The 18,685-nt window shown below is 36.5% G+C and overlaps 2 protein-coding genes across 3 annotated transcripts; both read left to right on the top strand.

The window, feature by feature from the left end:
- The first annotated feature begins 977 nt into the window (after nucleotides 1-977).
- LOC111450649 (acyl-CoA-binding domain-containing protein 4-like) lies at nucleotides 978-10,392 on the top strand. 2 transcript variants are annotated; one of them, XM_023090875.1, is made up of 18 exons: nucleotides 978-1,274; nucleotides 1,918-1,988; nucleotides 2,884-2,947; nucleotides 3,031-3,108; nucleotides 4,109-4,303; nucleotides 4,386-4,463; nucleotides 4,936-5,037; nucleotides 5,254-5,320; nucleotides 5,558-5,619; nucleotides 6,029-6,168; nucleotides 6,691-6,817; nucleotides 6,908-7,022; nucleotides 7,981-8,069; nucleotides 8,275-8,358; nucleotides 8,431-8,613; nucleotides 9,035-9,184; nucleotides 9,510-9,569; nucleotides 9,907-10,392. In XM_023090875.1, exons 1-18 carry the CDS (start codon nucleotides 1,110-1,112, stop codon nucleotides 10,081-10,083), a joined length of 2,007 nt encoding a protein of 668 aa, XP_022946643.1. In that variant the 5' UTR covers nucleotides 978-1,109; the 3' UTR covers nucleotides 10,084-10,392. The 2 variants fall into 2 exon arrangements, with proteins under 2 accessions (XP_022946643.1, XP_022946642.1); XM_023090874.1 differs by having other exon boundaries at nucleotides 979-1,274; nucleotides 9,032-9,184.
- Nucleotides 10,393-11,724: 1,332 nt separating this feature from the next.
- On the top strand, nucleotides 11,725-16,977 carry LOC111450395. Its single transcript, XM_023090490.1, has 2 exons — nucleotides 11,725-13,102; nucleotides 14,190-16,977. Exons 1-2 carry the CDS (start codon nucleotides 11,947-11,949, stop codon nucleotides 16,568-16,570), a joined length of 3,537 nt encoding a protein of 1,178 aa, XP_022946258.1. The 5' UTR covers nucleotides 11,725-11,946; the 3' UTR covers nucleotides 16,571-16,977.
- The last annotated feature ends 1,708 nt before the right edge of the window (nucleotides 16,978-18,685 follow it).

Here is an 18,685-nt window from a genome sequence, read left to right as displayed (position 1 = left end):
CAAGGTACTAAAATTCTGCAGATTTCTTAGCCACCAGATATTGTAGGATCAAAAGGCTATCATTCCATGGTTGCTTTCAGTCTATCATATTTGAGTAACGTCGGGGCGAGAGAGGTCTCGAATGATAGAGACTAATTGATTCAAAGTTGGTTAATGATATTCAAACATATGACATTTTGGTTAATGATTCAAAATTGAACGATCACTTGACCCTCCACCATTGACCAACTTCACTATGGATTATCGTGGTCAAAATGTTAATGAGCCTCCACCATTGACCAACTTCACTATGGATTATCGTGGTCAAAATGTTAATGAGCCACTAGTAGCACCTAATCTTACCGGTCGAACAAAGATATCAATGTTGGCATCATCATGTCCTTAGTCCCTAATGGGTATATGATTACTTTCAATATTAGTCCAAGCCCTACCATGCACCACATTCAAACATACAAAGCACACGAGGATAGAAGATGAAGACGAGTTATATAATCTTTCGTCTTTGACTCCATTTAGGTATTAAGAAAAAAAACATCTATCAATTCCTTCCTCTAATCTCCGTTTAAACGAGGATTTTCCACGAGATCTAAATTGCCCGAGTTAAATGAACATCTTTATAATAAATACACTCCGTATTTAGACCTAAAATGAATTTATCAACGAATATCTCATATTTAATATATATTGCTTCCTTCACTCAACTAAACAAATGAGAAACTATGAAATTGAATGGTCAATGCTGAAGTTAACTCGCCATCTATTTTCCCCTAAAATTCACAGACAAAAAGACAATTTATTTAATTTCCACATTTATTTATTTTTAAAAAATAAATCAATACCAAACTCTCGTGATAGAAAAGAAACAGATCCAGACCGTAACAAGGAAGAAAGCAAGAACAAAAATAAGTTTAAATCAGATCTAGGACTTCAAAAAATAAAAAATAAAAAAAAAAAAAAAAAAAAAATTGTTGGCACNAAAAAAAAAAAAAAAAAAAAAAAAAAAAAAAAAAAATTGTTGGCACCAAACGGTCTCCATCTCCATTTCTTCTTTGTGTTGAATTCTTGTTTGTACGTCCAATTTGTAGACTTACAGAGAAGAAGAAGAAGAAATGGCTGCGATGGCGAGGGCGAGCTCCGGGCTGCAATATCCCGACCGGTTCTACGCCGCAGCCTCTTATGCCGGTTTTGATGGATCGCCGAAGTCGTCTTCAAAGGCCATCAGGTCCAGGTTCTCTGACGAGGCTGCTCTGTTGTTGTATGGCTTGTATCAGCAGGTACGACTACGGGTTCTTACACCTGTTACTTAGCGGTGTTTGGTCCTCTGTAGTTTGGTTGGGTTTGAGATTGGTGCATGTTTGGGGTGATTTCGGCTGCATTTTTGTGTTTGATTTCTGGAATGGCGGAGGCGTAGTTGTGCTGGTTGTTGGACTTGTTTAGCGACGGTCTTTTCATGTTTGATTTAGTATTTTGTTCGAATTGCGATGCCCATTCTGGTTATGAATCGAGGTTCAATTGCTCATCTCCAGATAGCTGGAATCTTCTTTAGAAAATTATTTCTGCATTACTGGTGAAATGTGAGCTTATAGATTTGCTGAATCACGGTGTTGATTTGTAAGTTTAGATTGCCAATTCTCGAGCTATGGAATTTAGAGGTTCATGATTTAGTTGGATCTGAGGATACGGTTTAAATTTATGTTTGGGAAGATTGATTCCTGACATGCTTGATGCTTGTAGGATATAGATCGGGTTTAAGCTTACTTAATTCGCAAATTATGAGGAACGATGAATGTATGTCATGACCTGATTGTCTTACTGAATGGGTTTATTGCGTGTATCCCCACCAAGTTCAAACTTTATTTGAGCGAATCCTGAGTTATTGTAAGGATACCATCCAACTCTTAACTATTCTTATTACAGGCTACAGTAGGACGTTGTAATGTACCTGAACCCAGTAGTTGGCATGCAATGGAGAAAAGCAAATGGAAGAGGTCTGTTTGCTTATTTCCTTCTCATGCTGTTATATATGCCTTAATATCTAAATCAACATGAAAAAACAACATACTGAATAGATGAGGCTTAGTATCGTTCCGATTGTTACCTACTCTGTCATCTTGGTACTTGCAATATAATGAAATTATCGCAAAAGAAGTTGGTCGTTTCTTGTTCCATTTCTGATATCTTATAGTAGAAAATGTCTGTAAGTGCTTGAAATTGAATCGTATGGGGGCTCTGGCTTATAGGAGGAAGCAATTTCTGGAGAGGGATAGTTATGGTATCAGATCAATGCTACTAATTAATGGGTAGTTGCTATGCTGAGTTCCTTGTGAGGGTCTTTAACCCTTTTAAAGGCAGAATGAAATACTGTCTCTTTAAAACTCATGTCATTACTTGGAAGTTATTCTGCAATTCTCTTAGTGCTACGCCAGTGTACCACATGATCAGTAGCAGTTTCTTTGTCAAAATTTATTTTGTCTGCTTTTGGCATCAATGAATTGATGCTCCTAAGGATAATTTATTTCAAAATATTATTGTTCAATCTTTTTATTCTTAGTAAATTGATGCACTGTATATTTATGGTTATGGTTTGGTGGTCTAGTATTTGATGGTAGTCATTGCAACCAGATAGTTTTCATTATTGTTCATGCTTTACCTTCTTTGTAGATTGGTTGTGTTATGATGTATTCATTGTATTAACCTCTTTTCTCACCCCGAGTCAGTGATTACTTTTGTGTCAACAGTTAACTAATCATCCTTTAGATATTTGGATAGGCAGTGCAATTAGGTTGCATAGAAGTTTATAACATGCTTTTTAATTAACTTGCATAATTATGGGCGCTTTCACCATGTTGAGAGTTTCTGAGGTACTTATTTGGAATTCTGCAGCTGGAATGGGCTTGGAAATATGGCTCCTGTTGAAGCAATGCGCCTTTTTGTGAAAATATTGGAGGTCTGCATCAATCATCCACCAAAAATTCAAGTTTGTTGTTGTAGTCTTGTTTTAATTAATTAATGATTGTTTGCGCTTGGTAGGAAGAAGAGCCAGGTTGGTATTCAAGAGTATCCGGCTTTGTACCAGAGCCAGAGCCAGTTTTAGATGTTCAAATTAATGTGAGTCTATGGAATCTCTATTACGAATTTTACCATTTAAGATTTTTTTTTTTAATTTAATTTTGATATATTAGGGTACATTGAAGATATATTTGCATATTTTTCTAAGGTAATACTGAAGCTGGCGTGAAGAGGTGAAACATTTAAATTTCTCCTTTGCGCCAGGTTTCATGTTTTGTTTTTACTTTTCCCAGTTGACCAAATTTGTACAATTAATTCACTAACGTTCTTGACCTTATACTGTCACTGTTTCTTTTTTAAAAATTTGTTTTATTAACAAAAAAAAAAAAAAAAAAAAGAATCTAAATGTTTGACTTACCTTATAAAACTTCAATTTTTTTAAATTTGATAGATGTTTGAAATAGTTTCAAATAATGACACAAAGATAGTTTTTTTACAACGCTTTAAACTTTCTACCTTTTTAGTAGGTATTAAATTTTTTTAGAGAGAAGCTCAATTGTTCCTTACGTGAGTGAGTTAATTTTAACTTTGAATTTTCAATGTTATCAATATAAACTCTACACTTGAATTAATGATGGATTGCTCCAACTGAGTAAGTGGTGCAATTAATATCTTCAAATTAATTAGGTTTATTTTTTTTTTCTTTTCCAGATTGGAGGCCAGTAATTTGCATATTCTTGTAGTTAGATGAGATTGATTTTGCAGGTGTTGGTTTTTCTTATTCTGTTTGATGGTTTTGAACTAAAGTAAAGTTTTAGGGTAAATTAGTTAGCTCAAGGGTTGTTTTGGCCTCTTATGCTGGCTTGTATTTTTTGCATGTTTTGGTATATCTTTTCCTTTTTCTTAAAGAAAACTTAGTTTTTTTTTTTTTTCTGAAGTAATTAAATTCCATTCAAATAAAATAAAATAAAATGTAAAAACGTTAAAATAAAAAGACATCAATATGAATTCAAAATTAAAGTATAATAAACCTTTCATATCACCTTTCTTTCTCACTCGTTTTCCAGATAACAAAACTTATAGCTATCTTGGTTTTTAGAATGACGCAAAAGCTGAGCCCGTCATTGAGAATGGGAAGTCAATCCCTGAGACCAAGACTATATCAACAGAAAATGGAAGCCTCCCTGAAACTCAGGATAAGGATGTTCTTGTGGAAGGTCTTGGCTCTGTCGTTGTCTACGATCAGTGGATTTCACCCCCAGTATCTGGTCTGCGCCCGAAAGCACGATATGAGGTTGGCCGTTCGTTTTTCAACTCATTGAGAATATGATCTTCTACCATGTCATTTTCTAAACAAAGAGTATTTACTTTTTCAGCATGGAGCAGCAATTATTCAGAACAAGATGTATATTTTTGGAGGAAACCACAATGGTCGCTATCTCAATGATCTTCATGTAAGCAAAACATTTACATGCTTTTGTTGCATTCGTGCAATTTGTCATTTCAGAATTTGGGTCATTGTTTAACTCTAACTCTGACTTTGGTGCAATGTGTATTTCCTTCTGTTCTAGATGCGGAATAGATGAGATATTAAAAAAAATTGATTTAAGAATGAAATCTTGTTGCAACTTTTCCATTAAAAGAAATATACATATATATAACTTACTTTTTTTTCTTCAGAATTTTTATTCCAAGACAAATTTTCTTCACTGGGTGGTGGAATCTATGATTTGTCTTCTGTCGACAGTCAATGTTAAAATTGATTATTTCTTGTCTGATGAAAAAATAGAACAGAAAACAGGAAGTCATGGGCAATTCAAATGATGATATTAAGATTATTTTCTAATCTGCACCTGCACCCTCTTTGCAACAATTTGTTTATTTCTTTACGTAGGCCTTTTTTTAAACTCTTGCACTCACATGTAGGTTTTGGATCTGAGAAGCTGGGCATGGACAAAACCTGAGGCTAAGACCCAGTCACCGGAATCACCTCCTGAAAAGCTAACCCCCTGTGCTGGTCATTCTTTGGTCAGTACACAATTATTTATTTTTAATTTTACAGATGTTTTCTTGTAGATACGGTCATAATGCTCTTCCAGATAGGTCTACCTATCTCTGCCATATTCATACTGCAAAATGTTATAGCAATTATTGGTGACACAATATCTTTTTACTTGATGTTGATATCAACATTGCTATAACATCGAATTTCTGGAGTTAGTAATCAACCTTGTTTGACTGTAGATATCATGGGAGAACAAACTTCTATCAATAGCTGGTCATACAAAGGATCCCTCTGAAGCTATTCAGGGTACAAATTTAGTGCTTTCGCCATGTTATTTACCTCAAGTTTAGTGGATAAATTACTGGAACATACCTTCAGGGCTGTGTTAAGTTATTCGCTGTTAAATTATGTATTTTATGTTTCGCTCTACAAGGGAAGTCCTTAGCAAGAACTCCCACAAATATTTTATTTTCTCCTGATCTATTAGAGACGATCGTCATCTTATGGGAAAGCTATAAATTCTCTACCCTTCTCTCATTACAGTTAGGGTTTTTGATGTACAAACCTCCAATTGGTCTACCTTGAAGACTTACGGAAAACCACCGGTATGTCTCAGTGATCTTCTTTATCAAAAATATTATATAAAGAAAATTATACTGAAGAACTGAATGTTGATACTTGTTCCTGTTGACGTAGAACTCATATCCACATGTACATTTATGCTGCTTTTCATCCGTCATTTAAGTTTCAAAGTTCAAAATCAGCTTTTGGATTTTATCATTTTCTCGTAAGGGTGCAATAAAATTGATGGTCTTCTGCCATCCATGATTTTTATTTGGCATTGCTTTTGAGAATAGACTATGCATGCTAAACTACGAAACCGTCTTCGGTTGCAATTTTTTTTTTTTTTTTTTTTTTTTTTGTTTAGTAATTCACTGAAAGCCCCTTGATATTTGGCGTCCTTTTATAGCTGTTAAATTTGTTCTTAAATTATCTGGGATCTGTAAATTGAAGGTTTCCCGAGGTGGTCAGTCGGTGACTCTTGTTGGAACAAGCTTGGTTATATTTGGCGGGCAAGATGCAAAGAGAACTCTTCTGAATGACTTGCACATTCTTGACCTTGAAACCTTGACCTGGGATGAAATTGATGCAGTGTAAGAAAATTGAAAATATTCCAGCGTACTCCTTTTTCCAAGGGAGATGTACGTTTCTTTCACGTTTACATTTTGATTGGGTGGGAACAAGTAACCATTTACGATTGAATTTATTTATTTTTGTTTTGTACCCTAAAAACTGACAATACTCGGAGATTATGGAGGATTTTGGTATCTTTTGAATTTTGATTAGTTCCAATAGAATGAAGTATTCCTTCTGTTGGGGGCGTGTTAATATAGTTTCTTTTTTTTTTTTCTTTTTTTTTTTTTTAATTGTNTTTTTTTTTTTTTTTTTTTTTTTTTTTTTTTAATTGTTGGCTTAGTTTTATTCTTTTGGACTGGGGTCCCCTTCTTTAATTGAGCGTGTGGTCTGTTCTGTTCTCGGGATTGTTTTTTTTATTTTTTTTATTTTTTTTATTTTTTTTTATGCTCTTATATATCCATTCATCTATCTCATTTAAAGTTCGGTTAACAGAAAGAAGTATTCCTATCTTTGGCTGACTTGTGATGACAATACTGCAGCGGGGCTCCTCCCTCTCCAAGGTCTGATCATGCTGCTGCAGTACATGCAGAACGCTATCTCCTCATCTTCGGTGGGGGTTCACATGCTACTTGCTTCAATGATCTGCATGTTCTTGATTTGCAAGCTGTGAGAATATCAATTTATACCAGTATTTATTGATGATATATGGTGAACATTATATGTATTGAATATTATTATGGGTTTCTGATTGTATAGATGGAATGGTCAAGACCTACACAACAAGGTGATATACCAACTCCACGAGCTGGACATGCAGGTGTTACAGTTGGAGAGAATTGGTTCATTGTTGGTGGTGGTGACAACAAGAATGGTATGTACCTGTCCTTTTTTTTTTTTTTTTTTTTTTTTTGCTATCTTACAGTTTTCAACAATCATCCTTACCTTTTCCCATTGGATAATCTCCTTACGTGAACAAATCTGGAAGCAATAGTAGCTAAAATGAAAAAGGTGGATTTATTAAATGGGAATGTTTTCTTCATTGGATGTACAACTTACCAGATTAACAATGCCTCAAAACTGAATGAGGTAGGAGACATTAGTGTTTGAAGTAAATAATCTACCTAGCTTATATTTAGTACGTCCTAATTATTTAGATGTGATTAGTACGAGAATTTCCCTTTCTCCCGTAATAAGATACAAAAATTAATCATCGTGAGTTCATTTTGCAAGTTTCACCAAGAAAATTCATTTTTATATCTCTACATGGATGGTAGAAGTTCTTCGAGTATATAGTGTAAAGGGTAGTTTAATTACCTCCTAATTGTTAAGATGCAATAATAGAAGATTTACTGCTTTCCATGAAATAGAGATGAAAAGTAACCACTGTTGAGTTATATTACTAGAGTTTCACGAAAATATAGGTGTGCCTGGATGGGGATGCATCCCATTAGTTAATTAACCATTTGGTGAGGGAAGGGGAGTAACTCTTAATGGAAGCCATAAAAATGTGTTGAAGTGATTTTTTCAAGGACCAAGTACGTGCTTTCCTTTCTTTGAGAATAGATCTCTTCCCTTGCAATCACATTGCAACGGATTTTCAAGATTCCAAACATCAAGGTAGCCTTTTTTGAGGTGCTTCTTCAGATGTGCCCTTCTTCCCTTCTATTGTCGTGAAATTAAATTTCATTCAAGTAGGTTATAGCAGTATCTGAAGATCACAAGTCTCCATGATGTTGAATAAAGATTTTTGGATCTCTTATCAGTTATCACAAAAAGTCACCATATACTCCACTACTAAGTACTGATCGCATCCTCTTGATTTCCTGCAGGGGTCTCGGAAACTGTTGTGCTGAATATGTCTACGCTTGTTTGGTCAGTTGTAACATCTGTTCAAGGGCGTGTTCCTATTGCTAGTGAGGTGCCAATTCTTCTATCCAATTCACCACTCGCCCCATCATCACATTAACTAAGGATGTGCCTCAAACTTTTATCTTAAACCATGGAAACTAATTAGTTCCCATATTTTCTCCTGGGAGAATGTCAATCAAGAATCTCACTGTCAATACTGATATACTTTTCACTGCAGCCATTGAAGTTATTAAATGCCATCTGATCTCTTACAGGGAATTAGTTTGGTTGTAAGCTCCTATGGTGGTGAAGACATCCTCGTGGCATTTGGAGGATACAATGGACGTTATACCAATGAGGTGAATGGTAATATCTAGCGTTGCTTTGTCTGCTGACTTCCCTCTTCAACTCACCCAGAATCTTGCTTTTAGGTTAATGTTCTCAAACCAAGCCATAAATCAACACTGCAATCGAAGATGACAGAGACCTCTGTGCCGGACAGTGTTTCAGCTGTGCATAATATCACCAACAGGGATGTTGAATCCGAGTTTGAAGGGACACAAGAAGGAAAAATTAGGGAAATTGTTATGGACAACATAGAGTCAGAGAATTTGGTATGTCTCAATAAATGATGTTTTCAGCTTTTGGTTTCCCATTTTTAAGATCTGCTAGTTTAAGTACTGATCTGTTATATTGTAACACTTGAAATTTTGCACCATGTATATCTCAGAATCTAAATATGAAAGAAGCTATTCCATTTTATTCCTGGTTAACTGTACCCAATGAGCGATTTTTACGGAATGAGAGAACACTTCAGGGACAGTTAGAAAATTGCTAAGTAGTTGAGTAAAAGAAAATACTAATTTATATATATTGTTGGGTAATGAAGAAAAATAGAAACTCTCTCTCGTCTCCCGAGAATGTAATAATCTTGACATTTTTCTCATGATTATCCTTCGTATTACTTTGATCAAGAATCGCAATCTAATTTTAGGATGCTAGAAGTTACTAATGTTTTTAAACTTGAAACAGAAGAACAAAAGTGAGCAAACAAACGAACTCATTGCAACATTGAAGGCGGAGAAGGAAGAACTGGAATCATCTCTCAGCAAGGAGAAGATACACTCTTTACAACTAAAGCAAGAGTTTGCTGATGCGGAGAACCGTAATTCCGAGCTTTACAAGGTAATTTCTCTACCGAAAACTGATTATATTTTGAAGTGAAAAGGTGAACACTAGCAAAAAATGTACGCTGGGATAGCTCCAATAATGCTTCATTGCGTTGAAAATACAGCCATGTATTTTGTATGAAGAACCAAAACTTTCATTGAGGAAAAAATATGGAAGAATACAATAGAAGTGGCATACAGAAAATACAACCCCAAAAAAAGAGCCAAATTGAAAATACAATCGTTAATATCTCCCGAGTCTTTAGAGATGGTATAGAATTGAAGGGGACTCAGTAGAATCCAGACTTTACTGAATGCTTGACCTCCTTGGTTATCTGCAGGAGCTGCAATCTGTACGTTCGCAACTTGCAGCTGAGCAGTCGAGATGCTTCAAACTTGAGGTTTGTATTCCCTAGTTCCCTTCATTGTACGCTAGTAGCTGAAGTCAGATGTAGAGGTGCTGGTCAATATTGAGAAAACCAATCTAAACTCATTGCATCTACTCGGTTCAGTTAGATTGAGCAACACTAGTTGAACCGTTCAGTTCCTTAAAATTAAAAATAAAAAGTAATAGGTACCCTTTTTTTTTTTAAAATGAAATTATTGGTTCTGGTCAACGTTGACAGTCGTGTTGCATACACGAACCAACCTGCATACACGCTTAGTCAATACATAATACTCGACAGTTGTGTTGCTTTCATATTTTGGTCATCTGCTTATTTTTCGACTACCCATCAGGTCAACGTTGTGGAGTTACGACAGAAGCTCCAAACAATGGAAACATTACAGAAAGAACTCGACCTTCTACAGCGACAAAAGGCAGCTTCTGAGGAGGCCTTGAGGGCAAAACAGAAGCAGGGCTCAGGTGGTGTGTGGGGTTGGCTGGCTGGATCCCCTCCTCCAGAAGAAGCCTGATTTCTCAAGCCCCACACATTGGTTAGTGACCATTAGCTTACAATTGTTACAATTTTCCTTCAGTTACATTTGATCCCCACCTTCACATAGTAATTCTTCTTCAACTGATAATAAGATTGTTAGTTTTTTTTCTTCGTCTTTTGTTCCTTCCATTAGGGAACCCAAACGAATGTGTTATAACATAAACACGTCTGAGATGTCAGTGCTGTGTATTTCTTTTACTGCCAAATTTTCAAAGGTTTTGTATTTGAGGTGAACAAACATAATATATATATAGCTATAATGATAATGAGGCATACACATTTTCATTGTTTCTCTCTTGAGAATGATTCTATGTTAAGCGGATTGAACGAGTGTTCCTTCACCACTGGTATTTTATGATCAAATTTGGATGGCTTGTGAGAATAATGTTATTATAAATTTGATACCAATATTTGCAGGGCTATTGTTTTAAGAGGAATAGCAACTTTTCTAAGATATATATATATGTGTGTGTGGAAAAAAAATATATTTAAAACTTGAGTTGATTGAGTCGATTTAGTTTGTTAGTGTAACGTTTTTTTTTTTTTTTTTTGTTGGTCTTACATTTGAATGGATTTCTACCTTAAAAGGCAGTTTTAGAACATTCATCAGTCAAATTTTGCAAAGCCCTGGTATTTATTACCGTCAACATTGGATCATACTGACATCATAAAATATATGATTGGGGAGGAAGATTAGAATTATAGATTAATAAAAAAAAATAAGAATATGGGCTCGTGTAAGTAGGAAACATAAAATATCTATCCTAGTTCTATCATTAATTATGAGTTTAAATCTAAGAGAAATTTTCGAGAATGTTTGATATCTGAAATTTTTTGTCTTTCTTGAAAATATTAAGAACTCGGTTGAAAAACTTATGAACTAACTTCAAAGACCTGATCATGCATATTAATAAGTAAGATCTTTTTTCTATTAATAATTAAATCGAAGATCAATTAAACCCCATACTATTAAGTAACATCCATCTTCAATATAGCTTTTCAATCTCATCAAATTGAGCATACTTAGAATTTAATCTTAAACTTTAATCAACTTTGTCAATTTTATCCTTCAAATATGAAACTATTTTCATGCGTAATTATTAATATAAAATATACGATTAAAACTTCAATTACCCATCTCGCACGTTCATATGACTTAATTTTGTGTAAAATTAAAATTTTGTTGACATTAATGTAATGATTTTTTTTACATAGTGAATATTGAATATGGGTAGAAATTGCAACATGTGTTCGTGTTTTGGATTTAATTTAATAAATTTCACCCGTAATTTTTTTTTTTTTTATCCAATATATCATACAAAAATATTGTTCTTTTTTAAATTACATTAAAAATTAATTTGATTTTGGAGAAAATATTATTTTCAATAATCTCTAAAATTATATCAATAAATTTTGGAGAAATTAAAAAAGGGCAACAAAATTCAGAAATAATTAAATTTAATTCCTTTTTTTTTTTTTTTAAATATAACAAGTGCGATAAAATGTAAGGGGAAGTGCATGAGCTAAGTTTATGATTGACACGTGTACCTTATATGACGTGGCATCGCTTGAAATATAAAAGCGCTCGTGATCTCGTCGTCTTCTCAGAATAAAAGCGTCATAAATTTTTCAGTGTTTCTATCCGTCCAAACACGAACTCTTTCTAGGGTTTTAGATTTGCTCGAAGCCAGGCACTTTCTCAGCTTCTTCAGGAATCTTCATCTCTGTTTCATCCCATTTCTCACTGCAATTATGCTAATCTCCTTCTTCTTCCACGTCCTGGATGTTGTTTCTGTAGGGTTTAGGATATGATTTCGTCTCGACTCGTGTAATATCGGTGATGAACAAGGATTTTGAATTCGAGGAGAAACCGGATGGTCTCGAGGAGTCACCAGCGGAGGTCAGAGTTCTCGAGCAGGTCGCTGACAGTTCGAATCACGACGGCAAGGCTTCTGATTCGGGAGTTGTTAACGAAGCTAGGGTTTCTTTGATGGAGCTAGATCCCGGAGCTGCGGGGAGTGATTTTGATGGGAAGGTGTTGGGGAATGGTAGATCTGCGGAGTTTAGGGGTTTCCCGTCCGAGGAGGTGAGGTTTTTGGTCAGTTCGGATAGCGAAGGGGGAGGCGCAGGTATGGATATGAAGTTCTCGAACTCCCTTGTTGATGTTAAAATTTCTGAAGCTGATAGATTTGATGGTTCGGTTGGTCATTTGGATGCAATGAACGATCAAAAGGTTGATTCGTCTCAGTACAAGTCTTTAATGTCTGAGTTTGATGATTATGTTGCGAATGAGAGTAGTGGTGCAATGGTTGCTGCGGCAACTACGAGGGCGATGAGCTATGGGTTTGAGGCGGGGGATCTGGTGTGGGGAAAGGTCAAGTCTCATCCGTGGTGGCCTGGGCATATTTTTAACGAAGCTTTGGTTTCTCCTTCTGTGCGACGCACCAGGAGGGAGGGATATGTTTTGGTTGCATTTTTTGGTGATAGCAGTTATGGATGGTTTGACCCAGCTGAGCTAATACCATTCGAGCCTAATTATTATGAGAAATCTAGGCAGACAACTTCTAGGACCTTTCTAAAGGCTGTGGAAGAGGCAGTTGATGAGGCGAGTCGGAGACGAGGTCTTGGTCTGGCCTGCAAGTGTAGGAATCGTTACAATTTTAGGCAGACGAATGTTGAGGGATACTTTGCCGTTGATGTTCCAGATTTTGAGGCAGGAGGTGTTTACTCTTGGAATCAGATCAAGAGATCGAGAGATAGTTTTAAACCCGGCGAAACTCTATCATTCATCAAGCAACTGGCATTGACTCCACGAGGTGGTGATCATAGAAGCATTAACTTTTTGCACAACAAGGCTACAGTCTTTTGTTATCGAAGAGCGGTGTATGAAGAGTTTGATGAGACATATGCTCAGGCATTTGGTGTGTCATCTGGGCCTGGACGTCCCCCTCGCAGTTCTGTAGCTTCATTGGATCAGCATAGACGAACAGCTCGAGGTACTTAGTTACCGGGTTCATAGGTTCTTAGTTGTTTTCAATGCCTCAAATCACCTTCCCCTGTCATTGCAAGTCCAACCCTCCCCTCCCAACAACAGAAATAAATAGGTTTCAGCTTGACTTGGTTTCATAGTGGATTGGAAGAAATTATGTTACTTTTTTCAGGCATGTGGAGATTAATGGAATTCTGTGCTTATCATGGTTTCTTGATTTATATTCCCGCTATTGTCTGTTCTAGTATTTGAAAAGGAATCTGTGCGCATGCAATTATGCATGGGAATGACCACTCACTCTATAGATCTTGGATGCTCCGAACACCCAAAGAACTGTTGAGAATGACCGCTGGAAGCGTGGTTCTGCACTTCTGTAAATTGTGTACTCAGATTGTAACTTTCATTTATTTATTAATAGATGAGGAGCATTTTATAACTCACCGCCATCACTGTATGCAATGTTTCATTTAAACTCTTGATGCATGCCATGTATTTGACATTTCTTCCTTAATCTACTGGACAATGTTAACCAGCTTCAGAAATTATCAAACTGGTCCACTCAATGTTCCTATATTTGGGTACTTCCAGTTCTTTTTGGCATTATACCAACGTGTTGAACTTCATTCCAAAAGTAAAAGTTTACTAGAATGAATTTTCTCCCCTTCCCTTCCTTTCTGTGGATCATTGGAAAAACAATGTCAGACAGATTTTGTGGCCATTTAGCATTTGTATGGTGCTTAGTTCTGGACTTTTTATCATCAACATCTGCTCTGTATGTGAATTATAGCAGGGATGTCTTTAACATTTGTTTCCTAACTAACTAAATTGTACATATATCTGAATTGTGTTCTGTTTCAATTGGGCGATGCCATGAATCTTTGGATATAGATTTGGCAATAACTTTATGCTGCCACTTTATGGTCATTTGAATGAAGAATTAACTTGTATCAACTTTCTCTACTTAATTTTGAAGTCCATCTTCTCCAGTTCAATCAGACCCTTCTCTTCTTTGACCTGTATTAATTATCTATGAACTAGGAAGTGTTTTTAAGTGTTTCATCTTTTTTTGGTTCTAATGGATTTACTTTTAACAGCTCCTTTGAGTGGGCCTCTAGTGATTGCAGAAGCCTTGGGTGGTGGGAAGAGTGCAATAAAGCCTATGAAGTTAAAGGATCAATCTAAGAAAGACAGGTATCTTCTCAAACGCCGAGATGAACCACCAAGTAACTTCAAGGACTTTGGGGCTAATCAGGAGCCGCCAACTTCTACCCTTCCCTTATCTCTTGTTGCAGAATCCGCTGACACTGTGGGTGCTGGAGATTACGTTCTCTTGAAGAGGACTCCAACTACCCCTGTCAAGCCTCATGGACTGACAAAAACTGAACACTCTGGGTTTGTTGGTACCGATATTGACACTTTTAATTTGAGTTTACCTAGCAATGAAACTGAGGCCAAACAGATGGCTGTGGGCACCAATGTTGTTAGCCAAGGACATTCTATGATCGTTGAGGCATCTTCTGATAAGGAAGTTATTCGTCTTGAGGAACCGAAAGAGACAACGGTACCTAGCGAAGTTCTCAATTCTAGGAGCGAAGTCTCCTCGGATATGGCAAATGAGAGGGACTTTCCTAGATTGTTGGTGGGTGGTGATCCTCTTTGTGACCAAGCTGATGTTTCAGGTGAAGTGAGATATGCAGGGATGGAAAATATATCGATATCGACATTTTCTGAAGTTCCTCGACAACCTGAGCTTAGTAATTCATTGAACCTTGAAGGCGACCGTGCATTGGATAAAAATTTAGACAGCCGTGTTGACCTTGAACCTTCAACAGCTGGTGCAAAGTTTTCTGATGGAGGTGGTTCAGTTGGAGGAGTTGTGAAACTGAAAGTTCTAAAACGGCCAGCAGACGACATGAGCTCCTCTGCCACTCCGTTCATGGGGGAGAAAAGGAAAAAGAAGAAGAAGCGAGCCATTGGTGCAGAAATGGGTTCTCAGTTGGCCTCAAAGAAGGTTGGGAGCTTCGTTGGAAAAGTTGCAGAAAAATCAGATCAGGTTGGCGTAGCGTTTGGGCGAGGGAGCGATGAATATGACGTGCCCCAACTGTTGAATGATTTACAAGCCTTTGCTCTTGATCCTTTCTATGGGGTTGAAAGGAACTGCTATGTGATTGTTCAGAAGTTCTTCCTGCGATTTCGGTCAGTTGTTTATCAGAAAAGTTTGGTTTCGTCACCACCATCCGAGGCTGAATCCACCGAACTTCGCGCAGCTAAATCTCCAAATGCTACCCTTGGAATCGATAGTTTGAGCGAAAATGTTAGAGAATCGTCGTCCTCAAACTCGGTTAAACTCTTACGCAGACATGACGATCCCACAAAAGCTGGGCGGAAACGGGTCCCATCGGATCGACTAGAGGAAATTGCGTCAAAGAAATCAAAGAAAATGGGTGATTTGAAATCGTTGACATCAGAGAGAAAAGCTACCCAGAAACTTGGTGATGGCCAGAAACGTGAATCTGTAGCATTGAAGACAGTCAAGCGAGATTCTGTGAAGAAGTTGGAGCCTTCTTCAGTGAGAAAAGTTGATCCAACCATGCTTGTTATGAAGTTTCCTCCCGAAACATCACTTCCATCTGCTAACGAGCTAAAGGCGAGGCTTGGTCGGTTCGGGCCTATTGACCAGTCGGGGCTCCGTATCTTCTGGAAAACATCAACATGCCGCGTCGTTTTCCTTTACAAACCAGACGCTCAAGCAGCATACAAGTATGCAATGGGAAACAAATCCTTATTTGGGAATGTCAACGTGAAGTACCAACTTAGAGAGGTTGGAGCTCCTGCAACTGAAGCACCCGAATCCGAGAAGGGCAGTGCAGCAGATGACAATCCTACCGAAGCCCTTAGGATGAAGGATCCATTGGTGTTACCAGGACGAGCACCGACTCCAGTAATACATCAACCATCCCTTCCACAACTCCCAGCAGTCCAGCTGAAATCATGCCTAAAGAAGTCGTCGGGTGATGAATCTGGTGTAACACCGAGTGTCGGCACGGGAGGCAGCAGCAGCAAAGGAACGACGCGAGTGAAATTCATGTTGGGCGGGGATGAAAGTAATAGAAACAACAACATCAATGATAATTTTGCAGATGGTGGAACATCTTCTGTTGCAATGGATGATATTAATAGTAACTTCTTTCAAAAGGTCGTTTCTACACCTCCACTCCTAATTCCTCCCCAATTCACTAATCCCCCTCGTAGCATTACTACTACTACTACAAACATTATGCACTCGGAATTGCCACAACCTAGAAATACACTCAGCCACCACCACCACCACCACCGCCACCACCGCACACCCACCATGACACCACCGCCGCCCACTGACATTTCTCAGCAGCTGCTGAGCCTTTTAAAAAGGTGCAGCGATGTGGTCACCAATGTGAGTGGCTTGTTAGGCTACACGCCTTACCACCCTCTATGATGAGAAAAGAAAGAGAAGAAAAAGAGATCTGCACAACGTTTGTCAAAAATTCACACAACCCCATGGGAAATAAAAGGAGAAAACGGGTGTGGTTTTCGGTTTCGATTGGAACTCGTTCGAGTGAGGTCGAGGCTGAATGCATAACTTGGTCCAAATTGAATCGGAATGGGGTGTGTTTGTTAAGCTGTATGAGAATGGAAGAGAAGGAGAGGAGGGCGAGGTTTGGGATTGGATGGGCTTCAATTGTTGAAAGATGGATGGGATTTGATGTTTGTGATGGCATGCATACATACATAATGTACTGATACAGATATTCATACTGTATTGCTCATTGCTTAATTGCATCTTTCTTTTTTTTTTTTTTTCTTGGCTTCAAAATTTCTCAATTGTACATTGTTGATTGAGGATTGATTGGTCCGCAAATCCCCAAATACTCTGATTAAAGATTGGCTGCTCTCTCTCTCTCTCTCTCTATATATATATATATTCTCCCTCTCTCTCTCTCTCTATATATATATATATATTCTCCCTCTATATAGATTCTCTCTCCCTCTCTCTCTCTCTATATATATATATTCTCCCTCTTTATAGATTCTCTCCCCCCCCCCTCNTCCCCCCCCCCTCTCTCTCTCTATATATATATTCTCCCTCTATATAGATTCTCTCTCCCTCTCCCTCTCTCTCTCTATATATATTCTCCCTCTTTATAGATTCTCTCCCCCTCTCTCTCTCTCTATATATTATATCTCTCCCTCTCTCTCTCTATATATTATCTCCCTACATATATACTTTCATTTGTTCTCATATATATATATTCTCCCTCTCTCTCTCTATATATATATTCTCTCTCTCCCCCTCTCTCTCTCCCTCTCTCTCTCTATATACTTCCATTTGTTCTCATATATATATATATATATATATATGTATGTTTTGTGGAATCAATTTCTTGAAATAAAAAATAGGTCATTCTTTTGGTCTATATCAAATTTGAATACAATGAGTGTGATATGCTTTTTCCCTCAAAAAGTTGAATGTATAAATTTTATGTTAATTTTCAGTTTAATCTCTTTTATAGAAAAATTAATTATTTATTGTATTTTTAGGATAATTTAAATTATTAAAAGCATTGTTTTATCTAAAAAAAACTACTAATTAGTTTAAGACTTATTTTTAATAGAGTTTAGAAATACAAAAATTAATTCAAATTTGATTAATGGATAATCTTCCAAATATGTAGTAAAACCAAAAGAAAAAAGAAAAAAATAATCTATTTAAAGCTTCTTTTTTTTATTTATTTAAAATACGATTAAAATAAATTCATTCCCTAAATTAACCAATGTGGGACACTTTCATCCAACAGATGGTACCCTTCAAATAGAAAAAAAAAATTAAACTTCTTCAATAAATTAAGTCAAGAAAACATTCCATTTTATAAATATTATCTAAAGTTCATTTCAAACCCATTTGAGTCGGATCAATAATAAGTTTATTGGGTTAGTTCAATAGGTCGATTCAAGCATAGGTCGATCCAAGCATAGGTCGACCCATAGACTAGTCCGTTCTCTAAAATGGTTATATATATATTCTTAAACGAACGAACCCATTAAAATTTTATTAGAGATTATTATAATAAAAGAAAAATAAAAATATTTTGGTAGTGAAAAAATAAGTAAACTTGGGTGTATCTAGTGAATTCTAGACTTTTGGAGTTATTACGCCCATTTCATCCTTTAAACTTCCACGTCATGTCTCACGCACGCTCTCCACGCGCTTTGGACGCCACTTTCATAGCGGTTTTAAACAAAAATGATTTATTCTATTATTTTGTTTTATTATTTTAATATATAATTTAACTCTTTCATATTTTCTTTTATAATCTTTAAATTTAATGTTTTTTTTACTAATTAATTTAAAAATTTTATATTCAATTATATATTATATATAATTATGAGATGAACACGACTCTCCTCAATGATATGATATTACTAAATTAGCTGACATGGACTTTTCTTTTTATCCAACACTTTCCCACCTCTCTTCAGCCTTCCATTGGCATGGCTACATGAATATGACTCTCCACAATGGTATGATCTTGTGACTTTCCTTTTGGACTTT

This window comes from Cucurbita moschata, unplaced genomic scaffold (genome assembly GCF_002738365.1).
Source record: "Cucurbita moschata cultivar Rifu unplaced genomic scaffold, Cmos_1.0 Cmo_Scf00012, whole genome shotgun sequence".
In the NCBI taxonomy this organism is placed as follows: Eukaryota; Viridiplantae; Streptophyta; class Magnoliopsida; order Cucurbitales; family Cucurbitaceae; genus Cucurbita; species Cucurbita moschata.
This window is presented reverse-complemented; position numbering and strand designations above follow the sequence as displayed.

What these genes read in the sequence shown, in the direction of transcription:
- LOC111450649 (XM_023090874.1), top strand. Translation starts at nt 1,110, where the DNA reads ATGGCTGCGATGGCGAGGGCGAGCTCCGGGCTGCAATATCCCGACCGG. An exon ending in GCCCGAAAGCACGATATGAG is followed by an intron (nt 4,304 to 4,385) that starts GTTGGCCGTTCG and finishes TTACTTTTTCAG; the next exon opens with CATGGAGCAGCAATTATTCA. An exon ending in TCCCTCTGAAGCTATTCAGG is followed by an intron (nt 5,321 to 5,557) that starts GTACAAATTTAG and finishes CTCTCATTACAG; the next exon opens with TTAGGGTTTTTGATGTACAA.
- LOC111450395 (XM_023090490.1), top strand. Translation starts at nt 11,947, where the DNA reads ATGAACAAGGATTTTGAATTCGAGGAGAAACCGGATGGTCTCGAGGAG. An exon ending in GCATAGACGAACAGCTCGAG is followed by an intron (nt 13,103 to 14,189) that starts GTACTTAGTTAC and finishes TACTTTTAACAG; the next exon opens with CTCCTTTGAGTGGGCCTCTA.